The sequence below is a fragment of the Neoarius graeffei genome, chromosome 8, assembly GCF_027579695.1.
Source record: "Neoarius graeffei isolate fNeoGra1 chromosome 8, fNeoGra1.pri, whole genome shotgun sequence".
Lineage (NCBI taxonomy): Eukaryota > Metazoa > Chordata > Actinopteri > Siluriformes > Ariidae > Neoarius > Neoarius graeffei.
In genome coordinates this window covers 83,087,091-83,108,339 of record NC_083576.1, presented here as the reverse complement: position 1 = coordinate 83,108,339, position 21,249 = coordinate 83,087,091, and the positions used below count along the sequence as shown (strand labels likewise).

Sequence of the window (21,249 nt, the reverse complement as noted above, 5' to 3'; positions counted from 1 at the left end):
ACCCAGGTTCAATCCCTAGCCTGACAGAAAGGCTCACTCATGACAGACCCAGCAGAGGCATCTTGCAATGTGAACATTTCTGTGACAGAATTTGAAAGGATTATGGCTGCCCTGAGTAGTTGTGGATCCACCATAGACATTCATGGACAGGCCCTAACTTGCCAAAAGAAGACACTGGCTCATCACAATCGAATTCTACAACTTCTTGCTCTGTCAATTCAGAACTTGATGACTCCAGCTCCCTCAGGTCCACTAGCTGCTCCATTACCTCCACAACGTCCCAGTGCTGGACCTCTCTTTCCAGCACCACAGAGATATGAGGGAAATCTAAGTGGGTGCCATAGTTTCCTTACCTACTGCCTACTTTTGAACTTCAGCCCACCACATATTCCACTAACAGGTCCAAGATTGCTTTCTTAATTACTCTGCTAACAGACAAGGCCCTGGCATGGGCAACTATCTTTTGGCAGAGTCAAGGGCCAGACTGCTCAAGCTTTAATACTTTTACAGAAAACATGCTGTGAATATTTGATCAGTCAGTCACTGGCCAGGATACTGCCAAGCAACTTGTCTTTTTTAATTTATTTTTTTATTGTGTACAATTGTGAACAATAGCAAGATAGAATACAATTCCACTTGGCCAATCATCTGGTTCACTGTAGCTTATCTGGTAGTGGGAGGAGTGGTCAGAAGATGCCTGTGGACCCTGCATTTAAAGGCCTGGGGGCCAGTGTCTACGGGTCCAACTACATGTTCTGGAAGGCTATTCCATACCTGGACAGCAGTGTGGAGGAAGGTTCTGTCCAGGGTGTGAGTATTAGAGGCTGGGAGGTCCAGGGCGTGATCTGGCATAGCTGTGCATAGGCGGGTGGTTCGCCGTCTAGGGTATGGCGGGGGGAGCATATCCTGGAGATCTGTAGGGCAATGGTGGGTGTGCATTTTGAACAGGATTGTAGCAGCAGCAACCTGTCTTCTGTGGCCAAGGCTGGGGATGGAGAGTTTTGTGCTGGCAGTGTCCTGGTCCACTCCTATAATCTTTAGGGCCTTCTTCTGGATGTTGTCGAGTAGGCCAAGATGTGTTGGTGAGGCACTCATCCAGCTGAGTGAGGTGTATTCCATGATGCTGCATACCTGTAGCTTGTAGACAGTTGCTCCGCTCTCTGTGGTGAGTTTACTGGCCACTCTCCTCAGCGCTGCCAGTTTCTGACCTGCCCGTATGGAGATTTTGGTCAGATGTTTCGACCAGGACAGCTTCTTGTCTATTGTGACCCCCAGGATGTCCAACTCATTGGCCGTGGTCAACCGGTGATCATTGAAGTGCAGGTCCAGTGCAGATGGAGTCCTCTTTCTTGAGAGTGTAACAAACTTACACTTTGATAGCTCGAAATTGGTTTTCCACTGGTCTCCCCAGATGGCGATTTGTTGGAGATCCTGGTTCAGGCTCACCTTCACTTTGGCCTTGTCTGCTGGAGATCTGATGCATGCATAAAGGGTTAAGTCATCAGCGTACATGTACATAGATAGATAAGATAGATAGATAATTCTTTAATGACCACACTGCAAGCAGGTGGAATTTGTTTTCAGTACAGCATAGTACAGGTTCCAACATATAACATAAGGACTAGGGACACAACCTAAGACAACATGAATATCATACATACAAATAGACACAGACAATTCCAACATCAAACAATTTCCAGTCCATGATCAGTGTTTATCTGCAAGAGTTCAAAAGTTGTATGGCAGTAGGGATAAAACTATTTTTAAAGCGTGTTGTTTTGGTGGCAATTGACCTGTAGCGCCTTCCAGAGGGCAGAAGCTGAAATGCATAGTGTGCAGGGTGAGTGGGGTCTGAGACAATTTTGTGGGCTCTGCATACTGTTCTTTTGTGATGTAGTGATTCCAAGGATGGAAGGGGAGAGCCAATGATTTTTGAGGCTCTGTTGATTATGCGCTGCAGTTTCTTCCGGGAGAGTGTGTCAAGACTACTGAACCAGACTGTATAGATAGATGAGGAGAGAATGCTTTCAACAATGGCTGTATAGAAACGGACCAGGAGATGAGGTTTCACTCTGAATTTCTTAAGCTGTCGGAGATAGAAGAGTCTTTGCTGAGCTTTTTTATAGATATGGTCTGCATTTATTTTCCATTTGGGATCATTGCTGATATAACTGCCGAGGAGTTTGAATGAGTCAGTGATGGAGATAGGTTCACCTTGAATGTACACAGGAGTTTTGGGAGATGGCTGGCGTCTAAAATCGACAATGAGCTCTTTTGTTTTTGATGTATTAAGTAGTAGGCTATGGTCTGTGCACCAGGTCACTGCTTGATTGATCTGTGCACGGTATTCAGATTCTTGGTTGTTGGTAATGAGTCCTATGATAGTTGTGTCGTCTGCATATTTGTACATGTTGACAGATCTATGGTGTGTTTTGAGCTGGTTAGTATAGAGGGAGAAAAGCCATGGAGAAAGAACGCAACCTTGTGGAGCGCCTGTACTGAGGGACAGAGGGGAAGATATGTTGTTGCTAATCTTCACCCTCTGTTGCCTGTTGTGAAGGAAGCTGTGGATCCAGTGGCAGATGCATGGATTGATTTTCATATCCAGTAATGTGTCAAGCAGTCTGGCTGGTTTAATGGTATTAAAGGCAGAGCTAAAATCCATGAATAGTATATCTCATTCTCACATAATAGTACATCTCATTCTCACATACATCAACCAGGTCGTCGATGAAGATGGAGAAGAGGAGAGGGCTGAGGATCCATCCTTGAAGTACTGAGGCATTGATGGAGTAGGGTTCTGAGGCCTGACCTGACAGGACCACTCTGATGGATCTGTTCGAGAGGTAGCTTTGGAGCCATTGGAGCAGCTTTCCAGACACTCCTCTCGAATAGAGTTTGGCCATCAGACCATGATGCCACACTTTGTCAAATGCCCCCTGGATGTTCAAGGCTATGACACAGACTTCCTCACCTGAGCCTAGGGAGTTGTTCCACCTCTGGCACAGGATGTTTAGGAGGTCAGCCATGCTGTGTTCTGATCTGAATCCAAACTGTCTGTGGGAGATGAGATTGTTTCTGAGAACGTCTCTCTGTAGCTGTTGGTTCACTGCTGATTCCATAGCCTTGCTGATGACTGAAAGCAGGGATATGGGGTGGTACTTGGACGGGTCCGCTTTTGAGTCTTTCTTGTGCACTGGAGTAACAGAGGCCACCTTCCACTGACTTGGGAAGAGTCCACTTGAAAAGCAGTGGTTAAAGAGGCGACACGGGGCTTGCGAGCTCTGCACCACATTCCCTAAGGACTCTGGTGAGGATTTCATCTGGCCCAGAAGCTTTGTCCGGTTTGAGTCCTTTCAAGAGTATATTGATGTCCTTAGGTTTGAATGTGATGGTGTCGATAGTGCAGGAGGTGGATTGCTGGATTTGAGGTGCCAGGGCAGTTGCATCTTGGAGATGGCATTTTTGTGCAAATGCCTTGCAGAACACTTCTGCCTTTTCATGGGCAGTAATACAGTTAGGTCCATAAATATTTGGACAGAGACAACATTTTTCTAATTTTGGTTCTGTACATTACCACAATGAATTTTGAACAAAACAATTCAGATGCAGTTGAAGTTCAGACTTTAAGCTTTAATTCAGTGGGTTGAACAAAATGATTGCATAAAAATGTGAGGAACTAAAGCATTTTTTAAACACAATCCCTTCATTTCAGGGGCTCAAAAGTAATTGGACAAATTAAATAATTGTAAATAAAATGTTCATTTCTAATACTTGGTTGAAAACCCTTTGTTGGCAATGACTGCCTGAAGTTTTGAACTCATGGACATCACGTTTCCTCCTTTTTAATGCTCTGCCAGGCCTTTACTGCAGCGGTTTTCAGTTGCTGTCTGTTTGTGGGCCTTTCTGTCTGAAGTTTAGTCTTTAACAAGTGAAATGCATGCTCAATTGGGTTGAGATCAGGTGACTGACTTGGCCATTCAAGAATATTCCACTTCTTTGCTTTAATAAACTCCTGGGTTGCTTTGGCTTTATGTTTTGGGTCATTGTCCATCTGTATTATGAAACGCCGACCAATCAGTTTGGCTGCATTTGGCTGGATTTGAGCACACAGTATGTCTCTGAATACCTCAGAATTCATCCGGCTGCTTCTGTCCTGTGTCACATCATCAATAAACACTAGTGACCCAGTGCCACTGGCAGTCATGCATGCCCAAGCTATCACACTGCCTCTGCTGTGTTTTACAGATGATGTGGTATGCTTTGGATCATGAGCTGTACCACGCCTTCGCCATACTTTTTTCTTTCCATCATTCTGGTAGAGGTTGAGCGTGGTTTCATCTGTCCAAAGAATGTTCTTCCAGAACTGTGCTGGCTTTTTTAGATGTTTTTTAGCAAAGTACAATCTAGCCTTTTTATTCTTGAGGCTTATGAGCGACTTGCACTGTGCAGTGAACCCTCTGTATTTACTTTCATACAGTCTTCTCTTTATGGTAGATTTGGATATTGATACGCCTACCTCCTGGAGAGTGTTGTTCACTTGGTTGGCTATTGTGAAGGGGTTTCTCTTCACCATGGAAATTATTCTGCGATCATCCACCACTGTTGTCTTCTGTGGGCGTCCAGGTCTTTTTGCATTGATGAGTTTACCAGTGCTTTCTTTCTTTCTCAGGATGTACCAAACTGTAGATTTTACAATTCCTAATATTGTAGCAATTTCTCAGATGGGTTTTTTCTGTTTTCGCAGCTTAAGGATGGCTTGTTTCACCTGCATGGAGAGCTCCTTTGATCGCATGTTTTCTTCACAGCAAAATCTTCCAAATGCAAGCACCACACCTCAAATCAACTCCAGGCCTTTTATCTGCTTAATTGAGAATGACATAACGAAGGAATTGCCCGCACCTGCCCATGAAATAGCCTTTGAGTCAATTGTTCAGTTACTTTTAGTCCCTTTAAAAACAGGGTGGCACATGTTAAGGAGCTGAAACTCCTAAACCCTTCATCCAATTTGCATGTGGATACCTCAAATGAAAGCTGAAAGTCTGGAGTTTATGTCTATGTCCATTATATAACTATAACTTGAATATGTTTCAGTAAACAGGTAAAAAAAGAAACTTTGTGTCAGTGTCCAAATATATATGGCCCTAACTGTATGGGCTATGTTGCTGTGGATAATGACAGGAATGATAGAGGTAGCAGCTCTCCCAGAGAGAGAGTTAACAAGCCTCCACCATCTCTTGCTGGTCAGGTTATTGCCAGTGAGTTCCTTGGTGAGATTGGCATTGTAGTTCCACTTAACTTGCTTCTCTGCCTGGTTGAATATGTGTCTGGCATCTGCAAACTGCTGCTTATTGGTAGGCAAGTTGTTGCTTTTAAGCTCTCGAAAGAGACGCTGCTTCTTTCTCGCAGCTCTTCAGCAGTTTTCATCGAACCATGGTTTGTCTCCTGTTTTTTTCTGTGACAATTTTGTTGGGGATGAACTGTTCCATGGCAGTCTGGATGATTTCTGTGATCTGGGCACATATACACTCAGGATCTTCCACAGAGAATACCTTCCACCAGTTGGTGCATGAAATAAAGCCTTGCATTCCCCAGTAATTGGCTCTCTCATACTGCCACACCTTCCTTTTGTATGGCTTACCTCTGTATGCTGGCAAGTCAAGCCTTACTAGGACAGGGTTATGGTCCGATGTTCCCACATTGGCCAGTGTTGTGGATACAGCTGGAAGGTCAGCCATGATGAGGTCTAGAATCTGGTCACCTCTGGTTGGAGTCATCATGACTTGTTCTAGGCCGAGACAGCTCGCAAGCTCCAGGGCCCAGCAGCCAGCTGCATCAATTGTTCGACTTCCTAGCCAATCTTCATGATGGACATTAAAATCTCCAACCAGAATGACAAAATGGGCACCAAATTCAGCCACTGCGGGCAAGGTTTCAGTGTCGAGGTAATTGAAGATGTCGATGTTGGCACTTGGTGGTCTGTAAACAGCTCCTATGAGGAGCTTCTGGGAGTGTAGAGTGACTGTAAACCACATCAATTCAAAGCCTTTTGGGTCTTTTTGTGCATCATGGTGGATGGCAATTCCATGCATGCAAAACACTGCAATTCCACCCCCTGAAGAGTTTCTATCTCTCTGACAGCACATGGTGTATCCTGGAATTGCAATGCACTCATCTCCGTCCTGTACAGTCTCATCCAGGATTGTCTCTACCGCAATAATGATGGTAGGTTCTTTGGCCTTGCACAGGTTAGCCAGTTCGCCGATGTTTGATCTTAGTCCACGGATGTTAACCTCGATTATTCACAGTTCTTAATCTCATAGTTGGTAGACGGTCATAGGTCGTTTCCTTCATGATCTATCCTGTGAGGGGGTTTCTTTGTACTTTGTAGCAATTGGTTGGAGGTTACAGGGGTTGCTAGTCCCTGCATTCCAGACACACTTGAGCAGTGCGGTGGGTGTGTACGCTATACATGACTTGATCTGAAAGCATCAAAAGACTCATAACAGATTGGGTCCAGAAGTGGAGCACTCGGCTAAGGGTGGGGTGACCAGCATTTATCACACCCCTGACTACCCCTCACTACTTATATCCATCTGGCAAGGCAGATACTATAATAATAATATGCATACTCAGCATATTATACCATAACCTTCCAAACACTCACTGCTGTGAGTGGATGGAATGAGAGTGCTTTTTTCTCTGCTTTCCACCATGGCTTATTGAATATATTGAAAGATGGGGTGGCTTCTGTAGGTTGCCCCTGTGATCTGTGATCAACAGTGATCTGGAGCCTTCGACTGACCATGCCATACACCTTGACAACCATCTTAGGGAGTGCCACAGAGACCATGTCGACTCCCAGAGATCTCTTGATGTTCCAGGCCCTTCTTGGAGTCCCTCGTCACTGTTCTCTGGGGGTCTGGAACCCATGCACCTTGAGTGCACCCATTTATCTGCAGTTGAGAGGGATGGCAGAAGAGAGAGGTTTTGTATTTAGTGCAGAAAATCTGGTCATTTTTGAGCATCCTGCTCTGAGCTTTCAGGAAACAAGCAGGTCTGTCAAGCTGAAGGAGGGTTGTGACGGGAGCTACCTTATCTCCTGAGTCTTCTGGCCAAGGAGTTTACTTATCCATAACCGTTTCCTGGGGGGAGTTTAGTCACTCTTGCTAGGCCTTGGTAGACTTGGGGGGTGGCTGGGAACTTTATGGACATTAACCTAGCCCATAGACTTCAGGTTCCCCAAGTAGTTCTTAATACCCCACTTTCAGTGACAGCTCTTGTTGGTCAGTCTCTGGGTGATGGCAAGGTAACCCTGGTTATTTCTCCTCTATGTCTACAGTCCAAAGCTAATTGAGAAGAGATCTTTCTGCAGCTTATCCACTCACCGGAGTTTCCTGTGGTTCTGGATTTTCCATGGCTTAATTGCCATAATCAATTAGATGACTGGCCATATACTAGAGTGGGGCCCCACCAGTCATGCCACCTGCCTCCTTTCCAGTCCTACCTCTTTGCCTCCCAAGCTCCTTGATCCTGCCAAGTTGTCCCCCATGGGGGTGAATCTAGCCCCCCATGTGGGTGAACCTTCTCATGGTCCTTACTTGAACACTGTTGCGGCGACCTGCCACAAGGAGTGCCTGAACGCAGGCTCACATGATTGACAGCTGCCTCCGCCACTTCCTGCTACGCTGAATCACTGCGCTACCAGCGCACGCACGCTGCGCTGAACAGGCAGCCAATCACAATGCTAGTTAGCAGGGCAGCCAATCACAACGCTAGTTAGCAGGGCAGCGGTCATTCTAGAACGATAGGCAGAATTGACATTCAGTTTGTAACGAAGCAGCAGCGCAGCAGTTGCAAAGAGAATTCGCTACTAACACAAACTTTACAGCACATCAGGGAAAAAAGGACAAAAAAGGCTGCCGGTAAACCCACTGAACTTTTTTATATGCAAACGCTGCGCTCGCAGTAATCCGTGGGCATGAGAAATGTTTGTTTCCTACCTGTGTTTGGTTTAATGGTTTAAACTTTCTTTCTCAGTGGCGTGCAGTAAAATATTTTCAGTTAAAGTGCACAAACTGCCTGTTAAAGGGCTAATGGTTAGAAGTAAATAATTCTTAGTTTAAAACTGGTTTTCTGTTCATTTATATTTGTTCAGCAACATATTACCTGAATGATTAAAAATTTACTTAATTTACCTTATACATGAATATTTACATATTGTTGCCTATGCTTCTACTTATACTTCTGATTCTACTTCTGATTCTGGTTCTACTTCTACCTTTTCTTCTGGAAAAAGCCACTACTACCACAATTCTACTATAATGTCAGCTCCACTGAAAACCAATAAAATACAAGACGAGTGGAATCCTGTGTCCGAGTCCTTCCTTTTCAAGTTTGGGAAACCCTGATGCTCACATACACTTGACAAACACCATGCCATGGATGCCTACATTAAGGATGCTCTTGCTTCTGGTTTCATCTGCCCATCCACATCTCCTGCCAGTGCTGAATTTTTTAATGTTTTTTATTTATTTTTGGCAAGGAGGACAGTGGTTTGTGGCCATGTATTGACTACTGAGGCCTCAGTAAGATTATGATTTGCAATCACTACCCCCTGTCCTTAATGTCCTCTGCATTTGACCTGCTTCAGGGAGCCACTATTTTTACTAAACTGGATTTGCGTAATGCTTACCACCTTGATTTGGGTATGGGAGGATGATAATTGGAAGCCCACATTCAATACTCTCTTAGGCCACTGTGAGTACCAGGTAATGCCATTTGGCCTTACTAATTCCTCAGCAGTTTTTCAGGCCATCGTCAATGATGTTCTGAGAACATCAATCAGGAAAAGAGATCAATCTTTTTGTCTTTGTGTATGTAGACAGCATAGTCAGCTTTTCTAGGTCTCTACAGGAATATCACCATCATGTGCGGCAGGTCCTCAAGAGACTGCTTAAGAATCATCCTTATCTCAAACCACAAAATTGTGAGGTTCATTTTCTAGAAGTCTCATTTATTGGATTCTTCCTGAGGGAGGATCACATCCAGATAATTCCTAAAACAACCCAGGGAAGGCAGGACTGGCCCACTCCCAAGTCAATCAAAGAGGTCCAGTGGTTCCTTAGATTCACTAATTTTTCTGCAAGTTCATCTGGGAATTCAGTTCTGTGGCAGCACCCATCCCCCCTTATCAAGAAGAGTGGAAGTCATTTTGTTTGGAGTCCTAAGGCAGAAATTGCTTTTCAGGATCTCAACCTATGTTTCTCTTCTGCACCCATCCCAGTTCTACCTGACCCATCACAGCCTTTTATTATCAAGGTTTATGCTTCGGATGTGGGTGTAGGGGCTATCCTCTCTCAGCATTTTTCTAATGGCAAATTGTACCCTTGTGCCTTTTTTCACATTGTCTGAACGTCACTGAATCCAGGTACAATGGTGGCGATCATGAGCTGCTGGCAGTTAAGATGGCTCTTGAGTACTGGAGACACTGGCTGGAGGGGGCCCAGTCATCCATTTCTGCTTTGGACTGGCCACAGAATCTTGGTGTACCTCCAGCAAGCTAGACATCTCAATCATCATTAGGCTCAGTGGGCCATGTTTTTCAATCATTTTGATTTCATGCTTTCATACCATCTGAGTTCCAAGAACCTAAAGCCTGATGCCCTTTCTAGGCAGTTCCTTTCTGTTAACCAAGAGAACAATGAAAGGTCTGTCATGCAAGCATCTAGGATCATGGTTCTTATTCACTGGGGAACTGAGACAGTGGTCAGACAGGCTCATCAACAGGAACCAGACCCTGGAACAGGTCCAGCCAGATTCCTGTCCATCCCTCAAGTGATGTGATCCCAGGTCCTTCAGTGGGAGCACTCTTCCCACCCTGGATCATCTCAAAGAACCTTGTAGTTTCTGCAGAGATGGTTTTGGTCGCCAGGCATGGAAAAGGATGTTAAGGATTTTGTGGTGGCTTGCTCAGTGTGCATCCAGAGCAAGAATCCCTGCAACATCCCCAAGGGCTGCTGCACCCTCTTCCTATTCCAAGTCACCCCTCGTCTCATTTATCTATTGACTTTATCACTAGCCTGCCTGAATCAGAAAGTAATACTGTTATTCTTGTTGTGGTCAACAAGTTTTCCAAGGACTGTCAATTTATTCCCTTATGTAAGCTACCTTCTGCCCTTGAGGCTGCCAAACTAATGTTTAATCATGAGTTCCAAGTGTTTGGCCTTCCCCAGGATATTGTGTCTGACTGAAATCCCTCTCAGGTATGGTGGGCATTCTGCAAACTCATTGGGGCCACTGCCAGTCTCTCCTCTGGTTTCCACCCCAATCAAATGGATTGGTAGCCTCGAGAGGCCAAAAAAATGTCCCAACTCATAACAGGACTTGCCCCTCTATGGATGTCTCCTGATATTCACTGGGCGGATGGAGAGGGTCAAACAAGAACTTGAGCCCATCCTGAGAAGTCTGGCATTGGAAAATCCTTTGTGAAGGAGCTCTTGGCTGCTGTGGGCAGAGCATGCCCATAACACCCTCCAGTCTTCTGCTTCCAAGATGTCTCCATTCCAGTGTCAGTTTGGATTCCAGCTGCCTCTGTTTCCTGAACAAGAGGAAGACACCGGAGTGCCCTCAGTTCTTCATTTCAAGAGTCGGTGCAGGATGACCTGGAAAAAGACTCACAAGTCACTGCTGCAAACTTCTAAGGCAAACCAGGCTCAGGCCAACTGACGCTGGAAGCCAGCTTTGCATTTTCACCCTGGTCAGAGGGTTGGGTTGTCCTCAAGGGATCTCCCATTGCAGGTGGAGTCCCACAAGCTTGCCCCCTGCAATATTAATCCTTTAAGGTGATCTGTTGGATCAATCCAGTCACTTACCAGTTTCAGTTGCCCTGGTCACTAAGAATTAACCCCACCTTTAATGTCTCCCTGCTGTGACCTGTGCTCTCATTGCCCCCTTGCACCCCCTCCCAAAGTTCCTCCCCCTGACCCAAATCATAACGGCCAGCCAGTCTTCACAGTCAACTGGCTGTTGAACTCCTGCCCGGTACAAGATGGGATTGAGTGTCAGGTGGACTGGGAGGGCTATAGTCCTGAAGAATGTTCATGGGTCCCAGCCAGGGACATTCTGGACAAAGATCTGGACAGAGACTACCAACATCAACATCCTGACTGCCCAATGAACATCAGGAGACATCCATAGAGGGGTGAGTCCTGTTGTGAGTTGGGACATTTTTTTGGCCTCTAGAGGCCACCAAGAAATCTGTTGGCTTTTAATTTGCTTCCATGTGTCTTGTATTTGTTTTTGTTATCAATGTGCTCCTGACCCCACCTCTCTTTCCACTTACTTTCCTGCCTTTTGCTAGACACACCCGTAACTCCTTATCAGTGTATTATGTGATGAACTATCCTGTGTAGTTATACATGGTACCTTGTGGTCCTGGTCCTCTCTTCACTGAGTCTTTTTGTTTTCTATTGAGAAACTTATTCCTGCCTGATTTTCTGCCCGTTTTTACGGATTACTCTTTTGGATTTGTCCCTTTGGATTGTTGCTGTCTTTGCTTGAACTTTGTTACTGATTTTGGACTGTTGTTGACTTTTGATAGGCATATCAGACGATCGCTGGCCGTGGTGTGAAAATTGTGCATGCAGACACTCATCTAAGTTTACAAAGCTGTCATTGCTTAACTCTTGAATATTTTCTATTGTGAAGAACCTGACCACCGGGTTCGAGCCCCGTGGCCAGCGAGGGCCTTTCTGTGTGGAGTTTGCATGTTCTCCCCGTGTCCGTGTGGGTTTCCTCCGGGTGCTCCAGTTTCACTCACAGTCCAAAGACATGCAGGTTAGGTTAACTGGTGACTCTAAATTGACCGTAGGTGTGAGTGTGAGTGTGAATGGTTGTCTGTGTCTATGTGTGTCAGCCCTGTGATGACCTGGCGACTTGTCCAGGGTGTACCCCGCCTTTCGCCCGTAGTCAGCTGGGATAGGCTCCAGCTTTCCTGCGACCCTGTAGGACAGGATAAAGTGGCTAGAGATAATGAGATGAGTTGAGAAGAACCTGACCACTTTCCCGGTGCTTTTTGAGTCATGGGAAAGTGGTCAGGCTCTCTTCTCATTGGTTTCTGACTGGATTACTCATGAATATCAATCAGATAACTTTTATCGGGATGTTCTCTAGTTCTCATAGTTTCTTATGAAGTATTAAGCAAAATTTTTGATGTTATGCTTCATGGGAGACTTTGAAGTGAATTTTCATAGCTTTACCTGCTTATTTTTTTCCAAATCAAACTCATTCCTGTAAATAAATAACTATTTTAGAATATAACTGTAGTTGTTTTGATGAAAAATATTGAGATCTTAGTGGTCGGAATGATATTTTAAAAAACCAGAAGTCAGAAACATGAGTGTCAATTTCAATTAAATTAATTGGAATTGTTTATTGGATATGGCTCACACAGTTTTTTGTTTTTCGAGGTTAGCCTTGAAAGCTGTGAATATTCTCATTTATATTCTTTAATATGAACGTTAATAGGCCCTGCTTTTGAGAAAGACAAAGGCCTACAGAGCACAAAGAGGATATTAGAAAAAATCTTTTATTATGCTCTTGCTTTACCAGCCCAACTTTTTTGAAATGTGCTGCAAGAATCACATACTTGCCAACCCTCCCGATTTCGGCAGGAGGCTCCCGATTTTAGCCTCCATCTCCCGCTTCCCGATCGTATTTGCTAAAAACTGGATAATCTCCCGGTTTGGGGAAATCCCTACTGCCAAGTAAAAAACACTCTCGATTATGTCCAATCAGAATCGTATGAGAAACACTGCTGACGTCAACTGATTTTTAACCAATCAATGAACAGAACAACAGTCATTTCCGTAATGTAGGATTCACCCAGGCTGTCCGACATTTTTTACAAGCAGTCATTCATCATGGCCACTAAACCCAATACCAAATGTCAAAAATATGAATGCAAATACCAGGTTGCATGGGAGAATGAATTTACATGGATAAGCAAATGTTCGACCAGCCAGTTACACATTTTAAGGTAAAGATACCTTAAATCAGAATATAATGGACATTTGAGTGTGAAATTAAACCAGTCTTCCATACCATTTCAGAAACAAACTGTACAACTTCTAAAGTGTTTAGTGAAATTTTGCATGACAGAGAATTTGTTTGGTGAGTGTATTTGAATAGTGCGGTAGCGTCTTAGTGCTATTTTGAATTTATGTTTGAAAGTTTTAAGTGAAAGTTTACAAGTGAATTATCTGGGAAGTGATTGATTTTGATAGAGTTTTGAGGTTTCAAGTGAAAGATTACTAGTGAGTGTATTTTGGTTGTACTAAAATTTTGCATTTGAGTGAATTTCTTTGTGATGTATATTATGATAGTATTTATAGTGCCATTTTAAAATTTTGTTTGAAAACTTTCAAAGTTTGCAAATGAGCAAATTCCTTTGATGCATTCCGATAGGATTTTGATTGTATTTCTAGTGCTTTTTAAAAATTCTGTTGGAAAGTGTTTAGTAAGAGAGATGCATTTTAGTAGTACTAAGACAGTGCAGTATTTATTTAATTGAGTTGTTACTATTTTGGTCAAATCTTATTAAAATTTAATTTATATATGACATTATAGTTCTCTGTATTTTTACATGAGCTTACAGAAGGAAAGCACATTTGATGCAATCCAATAATACTTTCATTCACTGTGACTATTTTAAGAAATTATAAACATTCTTCTACAGCATCACTTGTGTTATTTTCTGTCGGTCTCTGTATGGAAACAATATTCAAGCATGAGATTTTTCAGCTCAAAATCTGATTTAAGACTTCCCTTTCATTGTTATTATATTAAAATTCAAGATGAGTATTATTTCAGATTTTTCACTCTGAGCTATCTCATGCCTGACACATGAATCCCATAACCTAGAGTAATTGATAGAACAATATCAACAATTCAAAAACTCTTTAATTGTATAAATTTCAAATGGTTTACTATTAATTGGGATCCACTGTTTTTATCGTTTCAACCGCGCATCATACCCTCGTCCAATTGAAAATGTTGTTCATGCACTTTTCTCCCTCATGAGAATTTTGAAAAGTTGGCAAGTATGGAATCAAAGTTGATGGAAGTGTTTATTTTGAAAAAACAACAAAAGTCATGAGTTAAACATCAAATAATGTGCTGTTGTATTGTTTTGACTGCAATACAGGTCAAAATTATTTGCAAATCATTGTTTTCAGTTTTAATTTCAATTTCAACATACCATCCCAACTTTTTTTAATTTGGGGTTCTAGACAATTTCAACAACACTGAGAGCAAATACTCTGACCCAGCATATAATGATTTCTCTGTAAACAAGGCCCGTGTCACATTTAGTGTTCAAGTTTAATATTAATTTTGTAAATTATAAAATTATTTTTTTGTCTTTTCAGATTACCCAAGTCATTTTCATGCAGTTATAGGTTGCATGAAGTGAGCTTAGAATTTATAATGACTGTGCTAGAATGTATAATGTATCAAAGACACAAAAGTTTCCAATTCAAATCTTAACAATAAATTAAGATACAGATAAAGCATTACAGCTAAGGCACATGTTTAGAAGACAATTTCAGGAATAAACAAATCATTTTGGTTCAGTTATGACTCAGACATCCATCATAACAATATAGTGGCATACCATTTCGAAGTCTTTCATAGGATTCCTGATGTTTAAATGAAAAACGTTGCCAAATATCGGTAGTGGTCGTGGCCCAGGGGGGAAGTTCTTGGGCCTCTGAACCCTTATTAAGAGGAATAAGAGGCAGACGCAAAACCCAACAAGAACTAAGGAGTCCAACATGATGACTGTTGTACCACTGCTCATCACACTAAAATCTTTTGGCTGCAACACCAAAATACTGACTTAAAACATGCATTCTGTTAATTATTTACTCAGTGATTTCTGTGAATGATGTTATCAAACTTGGAGAAGTTTCATAATACATTGACCTGAATAAATAGTCTTGTCTTTTCAAACTAATAAGTGCAGGCTACATGAATGTACAAAGTATAAAATCAATATGATTTGCTGATCAAATTGAGAATATAAATTAACTTTGTTCACTCCTTGCATATGAGGAAAGACATTTTTAAACAAACAGTTTGCTTGGGTCTAGCTTTGCATTTAATGACAGTCTAAAAGGAATTACTTTTGTAAACAGGTTTGAATTTGGATGCACCCAAATTAAGCAGAATTCACAAGGATAATATAGAACAGTTTATAAGTAGTTCTACCTATACCTAAAAGGCAAGTGACATTCTTTTCAAACCAACTCTGGGCATAGAATTAGAAACTTTTTTTTTTTGCAACCATCTCTGAACTGACCAGAGAGGTCTTTGACACCACTTACAACCAACATGCAAGGCTGTCCTGGCACATTTTCCCTGGTAGGTTAAACATTTATAAATCCATGATCCAGAAAATGAGACCATGAAAATCTGGTGCTTGCAGCCTCAGCATTACCTTACAGCTCAACAACCAGTCATCTTTTTTCTCAGATGAGGAAGAGAAAGTTATGTCCATGGGAGAAGTCCTCCCCAAGCTTATGGCCCACTACCCACTAGCCTGTACTTATTACCTGAAATTACGTACAGCAACAATTAAAGCTTTACAGGGAAAATCATATAGCACATTATAAATGTACAGTTTTACAAATATAAGTGCATTAGCAATACATACAGACTTAGTTAAAAAAATATTAGGTGCAAATTAGGCAGGGGCCACAAAAACATCACATTATGAAACTTGAGTGCACATGGTCGGAACATACCATTGGAGTATAGTGAACTAAATTTCCTCTATTTTGCTTCCTTTAAAAATAGATTTAATATTCAATGCCTGCTTGAAGTCTGGAATCCACAGACATCACCAGATGCTGGGGTTCTTTCGGGATAATGCTCTGCCATGCCTTTGACAGAGCCATCTTCAGTTCCTGCTGGTTCTTGGGGTGTTTTGTCTTTAGTTTTGCATTCAACAAGAGAAATGCAGCTCAATTGGATTCCACTTCTTATCCAGACCAAGTGTTAGCAATTTTAATTATTACAAAAACCACAGCAGATAAAACCAAGATACAAAATTTAAGTTAGGAAGACAGGCTTTAATTAGACCCAACAAACATTCAAATCCTTAGTATACTGAATATTCTTTTTTCTTCCTGTTATCTTATTGTTTGATTATTCATTCATTTACTGTGAGACAGGGGCGATTTCTCAGAGACAACAAGGGAAGCCGAGCTTCCCCTAAAATTCTCTCCCCAAACTGCGGCATCTACGACGTTTAATTCTCATTAAAACAATAACTTGCATAACATAATTGTGGCAGCGGGGGCGTGGTCAAGCACCGGTTTGTGACAGGAGGGCAGAGCCAGGGAAGGTGAGTGGCAGAATCACTACACCTGACGGTAATTAACCTGTGTTTGTGTGTCTTCCCAGTAACCGCGCCCTATTTAAGGAGGCAGAGGGAGAGCAGAGGAGAGCTCTTCCCGGGACAAGAACACAGCGTGTGTGTGTGTTTATCAGAATAAAGCTTTTTTGTTATACTGAAAAGTCTGGCAATAAAAGCCTATTTCGTACCTGAAGCTTTGTCCTGCCGTCCTCTGTGCTCCACCCACACCTCAGAGAGCCTACAGTGGTGCCGAAACCTGGGAAAAGGTGAAGCACCAACCCCGCAGCCCCATGGAATCCTCCCCGTTCGCGGACCTGGTCCACGCCCTCGCCACGGCTCAGCAAAGCCAGCACCAGGCACTCGTCATGCTCCGAAAGGAGCAAGAGCGGCGCTTCGAAGCCCTGGCGCTGGCCCAGTGGGAAGATCGCGAGGCGTTCCGGCATCTCCTTGCGTCGGTGGGGTCCACCAGCGCCCCGGCCGCGGGCCCGTCTCCCCTCACCGTGACCAAGATGGGCCCGCAGGATGACCCCGAGGTGTTCCTCACATTGTTCGAACAGGTCGCCGAAGCCTCGGGGTGGCCGATGGAGCAGCGCGCGGTGCGCCTACTCCCCCTCCTGACGAGAGAGGCACAGCTGGTCGCGCTACAGCTCCCCGCCGACCGCCGGCTGGCCTACGCGGACCTTCGCCAGGCCGTCCTCCAGCGCGTGGGGCGCACACCAGAACAACAGCGCCAGCGCATCCGCGCGCTGCGGTTGGAGGAAGTCGGCTGGCCGTTCGCGTTCGGCCAGCAGCTCCGGGACGCCTGCTGGCGGTGGCTGAGGGCCGACGATCGCGACGCCGAGGGAATCATCGATCAGGTGGTGCTGGAGCAGTTCATCGCGCGCTTACCAGCCGGTACCGCGGAGTGGGTCCAGTGCCACCACCCGGCGTCGCTGGATCAGGCAGTAGGACTGGCGGAGGATCATTTGGTGGCTGTTCCGGTGGCAGGACAAACGATGACGTCTACTCTTCTCTACTCTTCTCTCTCTCTTTCTCCCCTCCCTTCTGTGTCCCGTCCTCACCCCATTCCCCCACCACGGATGCGGGGGCTGGCTCCACCCCAGCCGGCCTGCCGCACCCGTGGTGCCCTCCCGTTTCTCCCTTCTGTGTCTGTCTCTCCCCCCCCTCAGGTGAGTGAGCCCCAGAGCACAGGAGCAGAGGGAAAGCCCGGGCCAGTTTGCTGGCGCTGCGGGGAGCCGGGCCACCTGCAACAACAGTGCGCAGCAATGGAGGTGGGCGCGGTGGTACGGATCCCCGACGCGCCAGAAGCTGCCCTCGATCGGGCCGGAGCGTATCGCATACTGGTGAGTGTCCAAGGGGCTACATATCAGGAGTTGGTGGATTCTGGTTGCAATCAGACCTCGATCCGCCAAAGCCTGGTGCAAGACGAGGCATTGGGGGAGCACAGGGGGTGAAGGTGTTGTGTGTGCACGGGGATGTTCACAGCTACCCTTTGGTGTCGGTCCACATATATTTCAGAGGGGAAAAATCTATAGTGAAGGCGGTGGTTAATCCTCGCCTTACCCACTCTTTAATTTTGGGGACTGATTGGCCGGGATTTCGCGGTTTAATGACGCGCCTAGTAAAGAGTGGGTCCTGCCATTTGACAGGGGGAGGTCCCGGTGTCGCTTTGGCTGGAGCTGCTGTCGCAGAGCCGTCTACGTCATCTCCGCGACAGAGTGAGGAGCCGCCGGCTCCTCCTCTTTCTGTTGGGGAATCCCTCGCGGACTTCCCATTAGAACAATCGCGAGACAAGACTCTGCGACATGCGTTTGACCAAGTGAGAGTAATCGATGGTCAAACGCTCCAGCTGAACGCCACCCCGTCCTTCCCCTATTTTTCTATTATGAAGGATAGATTATACCGAGTGACGCAGGACACTCAGACGAAAGAGCGAGTCACACAGCTGTTAATTCCAAAGAGCCGCCGGGAATTGGTATTTCAGGCAGCTCACTTTAATCCCATGGCTGGACACCTAGGGCAGGATAAGACACTAGCCCGGATAATGGCCCGATTCTATTGGCCGGGGATTTGCGGCGATGTTCGTAAGTGGTGTACAGCGTGCCGCGAATGCCAGTTAGTAAATCCAGCGGCCATTCCAAAAGCGCCTTTGCGCCCCCTACCATTAATCGAGACCCCGTTCGAAAGAATTGGGATGGTTCTCGTCGGGCCATTAGATCGGTCAACACGAGGGTACCGCTTTATATTGGTTCTGGTGGACTATGCAACGCGATACCCGGAAGCGGTGCCTCTTCGCAATATCTCAGCACACAGTATTGCGGAGGCCCTCTTCCACGTCATCTCCCGGGTTGGAATCCCGAAAGAGATTCTGACTGACCAAGGCACCTCATTTATGTCATGAACACTGAGCGAACTGTATGGGCTATTAGGTATTAAGCCGATCCGCACCAGCATTTATCACCCACAAATGGACGGTTTAGTTGAACGGTTCAATTGCACCCTCAAGAATATAATTAAAAAATTCATAAGTGAGGACGCACGTAACTGGGATAAATGGCTAGAACCCTTGTTATTTGCAGTGCGAGAGGTCCCCCAAGCCTCCACGGGGTTCTCCCCGTTTGAATTGTTATACGGGCGTAAGCCGCGTGGCATTTTAGACGTGCTGCGAGAAAATTGGGAGGAGGAACCTTCACAGAGTAAAAACGAAATTCAGTACGTTATGGACCTGTGCGCAAAGCTCCACACACTCACACACCTAACTCAGGAGAATTTGCGGCAGGCCCAGGAATGGCAAGCCCGCCTGTACAACAAGGGCACGCGCCTTAGAGAGTTCACTCCGGGAGATAAGGTACTCGTCCTGTTGCCCACGCCGAGCTCCAAATTAATCGCCAAGTGGCAAGGACCCTTTGAGGTCACACGGTGAGTCGGGGACGTCGACTATGAGGTTAGGCGAACGGACAGGGAAGGGGCACTACAGATCTACCACCTCAATCTGCTGAAACTCTGGAACGAGGAGGTCCCCGTGGCGTTGGTGTCGGTAGTTCCAGAGAAGGCGGAGGTGGGGCCGGAGGTTCAAAAAGGGACATTGCCATCACGTACCTCTCCGGTCCCCTGTGGAGACCACCTCTCCCCAACCCAACTCACGGAGGTCGCCCAGTTGCAGGCCGAGTTTTCGGATGTGTTCTCGCCCCTGCCCGGGCGCACTAACCTCATAGAACACCACATAGAGACGCCCCCGGGGGTGGTAGTGCGTAGCCGCCCTTACAGGCTACCCGAACACAAAAAAAAGGTGGTTCGGGAAGAACTTCAGGCCATGCTCGAAATGGGCATTGTCGAGGAGTCCCACAGTGACTGGAGCAGCCCGGTGGTCTTGGTACCCAAGGCCGACGGGTCGGTCCAGTTCTGTGTGGACTATAGAAAAGTCAACGCGGTGTCTAAATTCGACGCGTACCCAATGCCTCGTATTGACGAGCTGCTTGATCGACTAGGCACGGCTCGCTTTTACTCGACACTGGATTTGACGAAGGGATATTGGCAGATCCCCTTGACTCCATTATCCCGGGAAAAAACAGCCTTTTCCACACCGTTCGGCTTACACCAATTTGTCACACTTCCTTTTGGGCTGTTTGGGGCGCCCGCTACGTTTCAGCGGCTGATGGACAGGGTCCTCCGGCCCCACGCCACCTATGCGGCCGCATATCTCGATGACATTATCATTTATAGTAACGACTGGCAGCGGCACCTGCAACACCTGAGGGCCGTCCTTAGGTCGCTGAGGTGGGCGGGTCTCACTGCCAACCCGAAGAAGTGTGCAATTGGGCAGGTGGAAGTATGGTATCTGGGCTTCCACTTGGGCAACGGGCAGGTGCGTCCCCAAATTAATAAGACAGCAGCGATTGCGGCCTGCCCGAGGCCCAAGACCAAAAAGGGGGTGAGACAGTTCCTGGGGCTGGCTGGCTACTATCGTAGGTTTATACCTAATTATTCGGACGTCACCAGCCCGCTGACTGACCTCACTAAAAAGGGGGCGCCAGATCCGGTCCAGTGGACGGAGCAGTGCCAGCGGGCTTTCTCTGAGGTAAAGGCTGCACTGTGTGGGGGGCCACTATTACACTCCCCTGACTTTTCTCTCCCTTTTGTGTTGCAGACCGACGTGTAGGACAGAGGGCTGGGGGCGGTGTTGTCCCAGGAGGTGGAGGGGGAGGACCGCCCCATCCTGTACATTAGCAGGAAGCTGTCGGTGCGTGAGGGGCACTACAGCACTATTGAGAAAGAATGCCTGGCGATCAAGTGGGCGGTCCTCGCCCTCTGTTACTACCTGCTTGGGCGCTCTTTCACCCTCTGTTTGGACCACGCGCCCCTCCAGTGGCTCCACCACATGAAATATGCCAACGCGCAGATCACCCGTTGGTATCTGGCACTCCAACCCTTCAATTTCAAGGTGGTCCACAGGCCGGGGGCGCAGATGGTCGTGGCGGACTTCCTCTCCCATCAAGGGGGGGGAGTCGGCTGCGGGCCGGATGGGCACCCGGCCTGAGTCGGGCGGTGGGGGTATGTGGCAGCGGGGGCATGGTCAAGCGCCGGTTTGTGACAGGAGGGTGGAGCCAGGGAAGGTGAGTGGCAGAATCACTACACCTGATGGTAATTAACCTGTGTTTGTATATCTTCCCAGTAACCGCGCCCTATTTAAGGAGGCAGAGGGAGAGCAGAGGAGAGCTCTTCCCGGGACAAGAACACAGCGTGTGTGTGTGTTTATCAGAATAAAGCTTTTTTGTTATACTGAAAAGTCTGGCAATAAAAGCCTATTTCGTACCTGAAGCTTTGTCCTG

At 45.9% G+C, this 21,249-nt stretch overlaps 1 protein-coding gene across 1 annotated transcript in view; it reads right to left on the bottom strand.

Moving 5' to 3' along the window:
* Positions 1–14,836, bottom strand: part of LOC132889946 (cytochrome P450 2D3-like) — a 29,793-nt gene extending 14,957 nt beyond the window's left edge. Inside the window, exon 1 of the mRNA XM_060926754.1 lies at positions 14,675–14,836. Coding sequence (XP_060782737.1) covers positions 14,675–14,836 — 162 coding nt within the window. The remainder of the gene's footprint in view (positions 1–14,674) is intronic.
* Between the last annotated feature and the right edge of the window lie 6,413 nt (positions 14,837–21,249).